This window comes from Paramormyrops kingsleyae, chromosome 4 (assembly GCF_048594095.1).
Source record: "Paramormyrops kingsleyae isolate MSU_618 chromosome 4, PKINGS_0.4, whole genome shotgun sequence".
NCBI lineage: Eukaryota > Metazoa > Chordata > Actinopteri > Osteoglossiformes > Mormyridae > Paramormyrops > Paramormyrops kingsleyae.
This window is the reverse complement of record NC_132800.1, coordinates 32603323-32613257: the sequence shown is the minus strand read 5'-3', so window position 1 is coordinate 32613257 and position 9935 is coordinate 32603323. Positions and strand designations below refer to the sequence as shown.

Genomic DNA, 9935 nt, shown 5'->3' with positions numbered 1-9935 from the left:
GGAGGGGTTTCCTGAGACTGCTCTACTTCTTAAAGCAACCATCTCCCATTTCAGTTTTAAAATATGAAATTCAGGATTTAAACAAGCCTTTACACCTGCTTGTTTAAGTCTAGAGACACCTGACTACATTGTCACAACAGGAAAAGAATCCCACAATGCATTAAAAAAAAAAGTATTGATTTATTGATGGAATAAACAATGTAGACATATACAGCGACGCACCCAACGGCTGCAGAAATCGCTTTAATCTGCAGTTGTCCTGTATGACACAATATAACATTAGCGACAGACAAGTACGACAAACCTTATAGGGAAAATGTGTTTCACCAAAGTCTGCATTGTTGGAGTTTAACTGTTCACCTTATAACCTGAACCCCACAGGAAGGTCTAAGTTGAAGAGCAAATCTAGAGACTTAGCCAAGGGTAAACGGATTTATAAAAAAAAAAACTGGAAAAGTGAGTGTGGTTAGGCTACATGTACACTGGGTAGAACAGAGCAAAGGGAACAGTGCATTTTCTCAGGAATTTAAAATAAGTAAATTACAAATGGAAACAATACAAATACATGAATATAATATGTCTATAATCTTCAACTTATTTTGTCCAGTTTTCGACCCTTGGACCATTCTATACAGGCTGTGATGGCTTACCAACGGCGTACTAAAATCTGACCAAAGATTTCAGCAGACCGTCCAAATCTCCCATTTCTCGATAAACCAAGAGATTCCAACTGAGCGCAGCTGTACAGATTTAAACCTAAAAGGTAAAAACATTCCTGTTTTTTATTTACAAAACATTCATCTATGGCAGCACATGAAAGGGTCCCAGCAACGACGCCCCTGTGTAGCTCGTTGACGATACGAAGTCGTCGTCGTCTTTCCGCAACCTTCACATCCGTCGTGACAGAAGAGTGGCTGCCGCGATCGGCTTCCGAAAAGTCATCTCTCATTCGCTGAAGCTCTCGAGCTCCCCCATCATCTAGTTGGGCGCTCTTTGGCCGAAGAGCTGCCCCTTTGAACCTACCTGACTGGGTCAGTGGCCAAGAACCAGCAGAGAATCCGACGTACGATATTATTAACTACTTCGCCAAGACAGAACCTCAGACAGGATAAATGGACTTAAGCCCCTCAGTACCTTCAGTAACTTCAGTACCTCCACGTTTAGCGAAGAGCAGGTGGGATCACAAGGCCGTAGCGGAATTTAAGGAGGGCTCATTCTGAACAACATCCAGTGGCTGAACATGGTGCCGTCCCGAATTCTCATGAAAATGCGAGCTTGGGGCACTTCAGTTGAAGCATCACAGGTCATAGGTCACAGGGCAAATGTTCTCAGTTGAAGGTGACTTCCTGCACCTGGAGGACTGTCTCCAGGTAGCCTGGTTATGAAACTACACCGATAAGAGAAGCAAATGAAAGCAGTCTATTGCACCCCTGTTAAAGTTTGTCTGTCCCTCTGCTACCTTGAGTTTCTGGGGGCAGTTAGTGGACCTGCGCTTCCACAGTAAGGCCCAGGTACTCCACGTTCTCCTTGGCAGGCAGGTGACCATTGGCCCGTGAACGTCCAAAGGCAGAAAAGCCTTCCTGATAGTCCGGGTTGTCCAGACTGGTCTGGGCTCCGAATTTCTGCCCGCAGCTCTGGGATTTGTTGAAGACGGGCTGCACTACATTGAGGTACTCGGGCTGAGAAAGTTCCAGCTTGAAGCAGTTCAGGTACTCAGCCTCCGCCTCGTCAGACGCCACCGCGGGGACCGTGGAGCTGGATGGCAGGGGGTTCTGGTAGATGGGGTTTGTCATGTCAAGCGGCCCAGTGCCATTTTCGTTGACATACTCTGCAAGACAGCAAGAAAAATAGACCATTGGAGAACAGAAGCCTGACTAGTAGTAAATTGTATCGCTCTGTACTGAACTGACATACAGTTGGTCTTGTGAAACAGTGAGCCCAAATGTAAGATTGCTGCAGTACTGATCCCATACAGCAGAGGTCGCCATTGCACAGGGATTCCCAAATTCCATGGGCCAAGTCCACTTTTTAAAAAGTTATGCATAGCTATTTTGCTCACATGATATTGTTTGTCCAAAATTACTAAATCAAACAAATCCCACCCCCCACCCCCCTGCCCCTCACCATCATTCAATGATTCTCCATCAACATATTTAGGTTTTTTGTTTGTTCAGGACTTTGTAGGACACTGTGATACTCAAAGTGTGTCTGTTGTATTAACTGCAGGACATATGGAATTCCCCTCATCATTATTCATATCCTGGCTTTCCAGGTAGTTATCACAGTGTCTGTAACCACAGAAGTTTCTCTGTGCTTCTATCTTAAAATGAACCCCCCCACCCCCCTTTCTGTCAAAGAGCGTCGGTCATGTGTAGCTAATCGCTAATTGCTTTTCCAGATTTGGACCCTGCTGCCAACCTAACAATTGCTGGAACCCCCCCCCAGTCATTTGTCGAAAATCCACAATGCATCTGCAGTAAATCAGCGAATACATAACTGTAAAATTATGGTCCTCAACGTCCTATTCGATAATCTGCAGCGGCATGCGTATGTATGAATTCATATAATTGGGGGTGAAACCAGACTGCAGATTTCATTTTTTTCCCCCTCCCCCCTCTGAGAATGTTTGGCCAATTTTAACCACTTTATTCTGGGACTGGCTATTGTCCTGCACACATTCATGACTGTCTGCACTTCTTGAGGATAGACCTTGCTTGTTAAAACCTTTTATAGTTGAGGAGTTGCACTACGCCAGCAGTCAGGGCTCATGCCTTTCGAGTGCCGAACTACGGCGCATGAAACCAAGGGCGGCCACTTGTCAAGGCACGAGGCCAACAGACGGGACTGAAGCCCGATAGTGTGGCCATGTGAAGAGCAGTGTGACCAGGCGGGCGGGTGGGTAAACTTGCCTGGGAGGGGACGGAAGTCGTGGTTGAGCGAGCCGTCTGTGGGGTCCGAGATGTACCGGAGGATCATGCTGTTCTCTCTCCCCGGGTAGCCGTTCTGAAAACGAGATGCCAGCATCACAAGGAGGACCAACGCAGGTCCAGCCCTTTCGAACCCAAGCGCCCCCTCTCTGCTCGTCTTAATGCCTCTGCTGTTGCCCCCTTGCTCATGTTATTAGGACAGACAAACTGGGAATGCTGCAGGTCTGCAGTCCTGGGGCGTCGCAGCTCAGGTAGAACCATTACAGGTAATTAACGATGGGTATTAATTAGCCAGGAGCACGATCCCCGAACTGTCGCCTGTGTGTGTGGAGCTTGTGTGTGCTACTGTACGCCTCTCCCAGCTCCTCACAGCCCAAGCAGGGAGATGTTTCACTCACCCCATTCCTCCCCTGGCAGCTGACTCCCACTGCTGGCACTCCTCCCCCTCCACTGCTGTTGAGACTCTGCAGCAGGGGGAAAAAAAGAGGGTTTTTCTGTCAGGACATCCGTGGACAGCCTGGGTTGCAGCGATAGAATGCCGTGATGGTGCGGGTTCCCTCCCCCTCATCTCCTCACCCCCCCCCCCCCCCTCTCAACCCCTCACACCCCCCCCCCCCATCTTAAATTCACTCCAAAAGCAGGCTACCAAGAACCAGGACTCCCAAGACCGTAAATGGCCATGTCCGAGAGCAAAGGGGTGGGGGCCGATAATATAAGCAAACTCTTCATCTAAGGAAAGCAGCCCCCCCCCGGTCCCTTAAAAAAAAAAAAAAAAAAGCCAGATAGCTTTAACAAGTATCGCCGGTCATGTCTGCAAAGGTCATCATGCACAAAGAGGCTCTGGAATTACAATGCATTCGGTGTGGGGGGGGGGGGGGGTTAAGGGGGGCGAATAGGCTTTCTGAAGTCCTCAGCAGACACGCTTTGAAAAGTGAGAACGAGCAGGGGCTGGGGGGGGGCGTCCGGTGGCCCGGCAGCCAAACAGGATGCATGGGCGCCGCCCCCACATCCCTGTCAGTCAGCGCCGTCTGGGAGCCAGGTTATCCACGACGAACCCGCCTCCCCCGACCAACATTGTCTGCCCCCGCCTCGCCTGAGGCATGGAGCTCAAACCCGGCCTTGACTCTGACCAGTAACTTCTGACTATCTATTTATTGGTAGCTTTTAAACACCCTATTGATTAAACCCTGTTACACCGCAGTTGAGGTATTTACTGTTTACCGTACACACTCTATATAACTGTACACACTCTATATAACTGTACACACTCTATATAAACTAGGTTTGGGTGAAATACTACATAAATAAAATCTGCCGTCCTGCAAAAGATCTCATAAGGTCCCCCCCCCCCGCCGCCCCCCCCATTCAGCAAATTCTATCTAAATACTGAAATTGCATTGCTTTTGAAAACACTCTATGCGACGATGTAATAACTGGACAGTGTGAAAAATCTGAAGTCATCCAAAGCCTAGTGTCTGGTCCCCCTGTTTTTACACCCTGGGAACAAAGGCGCTTGTGTCACACGGGGGGGGGGTGACAGGCTTCCTGTGTGATATTACATCCTGGCGACTAGGTCCTCCAGTGACGCGTACCCCCTCCTCTCACGGCCTTAAAACAAGGCTTCTCCCGTTAGAAGATGCTGCTCTCATCTGTACTCGGCGGCACCGATCTCTCGGACCCGTTCCGGAAAGGCGCACCTCGGGCGTGCACAGCAGTGTCGGGATGTTGGGAGTTAAGGATCATACACACGGCGCAGCTCTGACCCAAGAAGTCATGCTCATTTTACCAGATCACTTCGGCCTAGAAACGCAACATCAAAAACATGGGAAGAGGGACGGAAATACCGCGGACTGTAGTTCGGCCAGAGCTGCAAATCTCACTAACGACAGGCTTAAAAGGAGAGAATAGGGATACTTCATTAATCCCCGGGGAGAAATGGGATTTTTGCCAATCCCATCATGCTCCCTGTGAGAGACAGACAGACACATGCGGGTGAAAGCAAGCCTGAGTATCATAGCACAGGGTTAGTCCTTGGAGTCAATCGCTTAAGGTCTTTAATGGCAGAGTCGGTTTGCTGACCGCGGGATTCGAACCCGTGACATTCCGGCAGAGAGTCCTGACCTGGTAAGCCGCAAGACCCCTCCCCCAATCCGTAAATCATGGCACTGTGAGCATACGGCCCATGGTGGACGACGCACTAAGAGGCTCCCCTGGGAATCCCCTAGCTGGGCTGTGGCGGAGGGTGACCCCACGCGGAGCGGTTACCATGGAGTGCAGCAGCTGAGTGCGGGACGTGCTGGGGCTGCTGAAGAAGCCATTTTGGGGCACCAGGTACTCGTCCGCGTCCACGGCGTCCTCCATGTCCTCGCCGCTGATCAGGGTGCGGTACAACTTGGAGTCATTGGGGCTGGGCAGGTACATCCTCTCGTCACCCTACGATGATCAACATGCCACTTTACATCCCGTCAAAGCTTCACATGATGCTTGGGGTCACTGAGGTGAGATATTGTTCTTGTTGGTTGCAAATGAGAATTATGAGTTAGTGCTTTTAACAGAGTCTTAGACTGGGAGGGGCCAGATTGGTATGGACCCTACATCTAGATCAGCAACGAGGACCATCATCTGCCCAGTGAGATCCTACACTGTGCTTCATCCATCCTCTTTTCCATCCTTCGGAACTCGGGATAATTCCAGCTCCTCATTTTCAAGGCTGTTTTCTCAAACGTCTATTAGATCTCCTGCCATATATCTGGGATCGTCTTGACTATGTAAGATGTCACCCAGGTGCTTTATATCATGGCTATTTTAGGTGGCCGGCGTCCAAGACGAGAGAGCGCAAGCCAGAGGGGCCGCGAGGCCCCCCGCCACCGCCGAGCTGAAGGAGGGAGCCTGGCGGGGCTCGTAGAGGGAAACCTGCTTATGTAGTTTGTGCTTCTGCCCATGAGACGGAGTTCCGATCGGTACCTGGATGACGAGGTACCGCTGCGGGTCCCGCGCCATCTTGGAGAACTCCGCCACCAGCTCCCGGAAGTGTGGCCTGCTCTCGGCATCGATCATCCAGCCTAAGGAGACAATGACACAAACCAGAAAGGAGGGAGGAGTCAACAACAGCCTTCAAGCCAGAATGGATTGTCTGTAGCCTTGGACGGTCCCAGCACGGACGGGAGATGACTGAAGACCAGATGGTTCCTCCTAGTTCTTCTTTAACCATCTGTGGTGTAAACAAACTCTCCGGCTTAAAGATTGGATTAAGCCAGACATCAATAAATAAGATGCTCTCCAGAAGAGCATAAGTCATTTTTAACCATTTCCTTGGTATTGCCTCAATTATCACAACAATGTGAACGTGTCTGAAAATCCAGACAGACGACGGCACATTCCTGAGTAGTCAACACATGCTTGATGGCACTTAACAATATGACAAACCTGCTATTCTTTCTTTGACGGTTAATAGCACCCAAGGGACGACCGTAGCTTGGTGTTTTAATGAAGCGATTTGCAGCTTGCCATAGCACATGACACCAAGCTGCGATTTCAGTGTGGCAGTACTGACTCACATTTGACCATGATCATGTAGACGTCGATGGTGCAGATGGGCGGCTGTGGGAGACGCTCGCCCTTCTCCAGGACCTCCGCGATGTCACTGGCCGGGATGCCGTCATAAGGCTTTGTGCCGAAGGTCATCAGCTCCCATACTGTCACCCCTGCGCAGAAATGGGACACGTCATCAGACAAGGGCTCCCTGAAGACAGACGTCTGGGGCGACACTTCAGGTTCCGCATAGTCTTTCAGCAGTTACACAGGACGGTGCTACAGTGAGGCTTTGCCGTAGGAATGTCACATGACTGAGACGATGAGCTACGTCTTGGGTGTGTCAATGGGTAATGCTCTCTTTGTGGAGACAATAAGTTGCTTGTTCTTTGTGTCTACGTTGCTATGACGGAATCTGCCTGCGGTGTCATTTTGAAATTCTAGGCACTGATTATTTTACTCTACAAGGAGGTCCCACCAGCAAAGCAAAATGGCCACATCAACTCATTCGTCTCTATAAAGGAGTGACATTGACCCTCCCATTACGGAGTCTCAAGCTCTCACTCTTTCAATCGCTCGATAAATCAGAGTAAGAGTAAGTCAGGTTTGTTTCATGCAGCAGCTCACTCTGCTTGGTCTACAGAAAAGGTTCTGGTGCAACGGAGCCCATTATTCTGGGAATGGAGGATTTAGTGAAGCTCGCATTACCTTGTCCAAGAGGATGCAGAGCTGCAGAACCCATTAGGGTCATTATTATAGAATTTTACCCAGAGGCGTTTTAACCCCAGATCCAGCAGAGCAAACTGGTCTCTGTCTTTACTGGCACGGCACTCCTGGACATTGCCACGGTTACCCAGTTAGGGGACTGGAGCGCAGCCAGGATGGACTGAGGGGAATCGGTTCCTGAACGGTGACAGGACTGGGCCTCGTGCCGTTCTGCTGCTTTAATGAAACGGGCAGATGGCTGCTTCAGGCAACCCAAACGGGTCCAAAGCAGGTGGGGGTGGGGGGGGGGGGGGCTCTCTTGGAGATGGATTTACAGGAAGGGGGGGGGGGGGGGACAGGGGGCGGGAGGAGGTCCTGTTGACCTCAGGGCCCAAGCTGCTAACAAAACGTGTCAGAAATGAGCGAGAGTGTGTGTTGGACCACACAGCTGAGGGGGGCAGCGTACAAATGAGGTCTGCAGCTATCCATCCCTGCTCCAGTCCCCCCCCCCCGTCAAACAAAATGCCCAATCCAAAGAACCTGTTAACAGATCTATGCCTTGAACGAGCGAGCGGAAAGCACACCCACCACCTCAGGCTCAAACGATTCTCCACGACCCTCCCCCTCAGTTACGGTGGCCAGTGCCGTGCCCCCCACCCCCACCACTAACCGTAGCTCCACACATCGCTCTGGTGCGTGTAGGTCCGGTGCAGGATCGACTCCAGCGCCATCCACTTGATCGGCACCTGTGGGGAGAGAGAGCAGGACCTCGAGTTGGCACATTTCCAAGATGGTGAGGGAGACCCGGAACGCAGAAGAACCCTGCGTCTATTAAACACAGGCAAGCGAGCTGGGTCATGCCCGTTTCCTCCAAACTCTTCACCCCCCCTGCATTTTGCTGAGACCAGACATTTAGACAACGCACAGACGAGCTATAGCGTTAACTCGGGTCATGCTGCTGCACAGATTAAAACAGGGGCAGCTTGTCCAAGACAGCCAGTGTGATGAGAACGGCTTTTATACGAAGTGGGGGATGGCTCAGTTTGACCAGAGCCTCACCCAACAGCTATGCACGCAAATCACTAACACATGTTTGCAATTATTATTATTTTTTTTTGCACGGCAGACATTGGCGGTTGAGGGCATGGGTTCGAATCCCGCCTCTCCCCTGTGTGGCAAGCGTGCAAACTGGTGCAGAAGGGGCGAACTGGTCCCGAAATCAACATAGTGGCCGGGTGTGTGGACTGCCAAGCCATCTAGGGGACTTTCTGGGGTAGGGTTCAGGTTTGCCGCGACCCTATACCGCACCGGATGTGCCGTGTGGAGCGTTTGCAAGATGGTTATTGATTGGCAGCAGGTTCCGGAAGGCTGACCTTGCCGCCGTCGGCGTGGTACTCCTTCTCGTCGGTGCTCAGGAGCTTGGCCAGGCCGAAGTCCGTGATCTTGACGTGCTGGGGGTTCTTCACCAGCACGTTGCGGGCGGCCAGGTCTCGGTGCACCAGGTGACGTTCTTCCAGGTAGCTCATGCCCTGTAAGCGAAGGGAGGCACTCAATCCCTCGCAAATGGGGGGGTCGTCATGCTGTATGACGGTATCATTCATAACAGAGGCCCAGTCTACGCAGTCTGGGGATTCTTTGATCTCGGCCAAACAACAGAAACCGAATACAAAAAACGAGTGACAGAATGTGTTCTTATTCTACCAGACAAAGTCATGAAAACGACAACTGAACTTACAGAAATGTTTACAAATATATTGGAAGCATTGATTGACACTGAAGGATATTTAGTTGCAGTTTTAAGCCATTTAACATTAACATTTAATACAACCTTATTACAATATAAAGCAAAATATCGAGAAACAGATGTGCAATAAAAATTCGGAATTCTCAGTAGCGGGGAAATCAAGGCATTCATGCATTCACTTAACAGCAAAGAATGTAGCCAGAGTCATTTTAGCAAATTAGTGAAGGCATTAACGCAAAACCACAAAAAAGGAGCTATTAAACGAGGACAGGCCGAGGGGACAGATAAACAGATGGGTGTGCATGGAATTGATTTCACAGTGAAACAATGAGCCAGTGTCCATGCACCAACACAGTGGGGAACAGGGACTGTGCAGTGACTGCAGTGCCAAAAAATCATGGCAACTCCACGATTAGACGGACGTGAGGGTACGCAGGATCCTCTCCGAGCGAGAAAAGGCATCATCTGGAGAATTACAAAGGCCCGGAGTCCCACAAAACACCCTCCCGTATAATTTATGGGACCCAGAGCGGCTGAATCACTCATGTCCACGTAATAACAGCCTTCTGTCCTTAAGGACGTAGCAAAGACTGCATCAAAATCTGCAGGTTTGGGAGGGAAAAAATGATGGGGTACGTGTTAAGGATCTCTCCTAGCCCGACGGCACAGACGCCGCAGCAAATTTGTTCAGAAACGTTGCTAAGAATGTTCCAGAGTTGCCCCCCCCCGCCCTTTGTAAAATTTCAGGCCACACCTAACACCCAACACAAACCACAACATCCGGCTCCACGGCTAAATAACAAGGCTGCTGTATTTATGCGAGGCATTGGGTCACGCCAGTCTGCAAGGCAGGGGTCACCAGAAATCTAAAAGGATTTCATTTAAAAAATTTAAAAAAAGGTAATCTTGAAAAACAACAGTATGAGGCGTTCTGGGTTCTTGGGAACCTGACTCATCGGAGACCTTGACGGCAGCGATCAAAAGCTCTCCCCAACAAGAGGAACAAACAGTTGCTCGTCCGGCTATAA

At 50.2% G+C, this 9935-nt stretch overlaps 1 protein-coding gene across 2 annotated transcripts in view; it reads right to left on the bottom strand.

Moving 5' to 3' along the window:
- Positions 1 to 160: 160 nt before the first annotated feature.
- Positions 161 to 9935, bottom strand: part of egfra (epidermal growth factor receptor a (erythroblastic leukemia viral (v-erb-b) oncogene homolog, avian)) — a 55862-nt gene continuing 46087 nt past the window's right edge. For both annotated transcript variants that reach the window (XM_023815602.2, XM_023815605.2), the window contains 8 exons: positions 8537 to 8692; positions 7834 to 7909; positions 6485 to 6631; positions 5892 to 5989; positions 5193 to 5360; positions 3326 to 3391; positions 2910 to 3003; positions 161 to 1828 (listed from right to left, as the gene is read on the bottom strand). In XM_023815602.2, the coding sequence (XP_023671370.2) occupies positions 1479 to 1828; positions 2910 to 3003; positions 3326 to 3391; positions 5193 to 5360; positions 5892 to 5989; positions 6485 to 6631; positions 7834 to 7909; positions 8537 to 8692 (1155 nt within the window). In that variant the 3' untranslated portion in view covers positions 161 to 1478. The remainder of the gene's footprint in view (positions 1829 to 2909; positions 3004 to 3325; positions 3392 to 5192; positions 5361 to 5891; positions 5990 to 6484; positions 6632 to 7833; positions 7910 to 8536; positions 8693 to 9935) is intronic.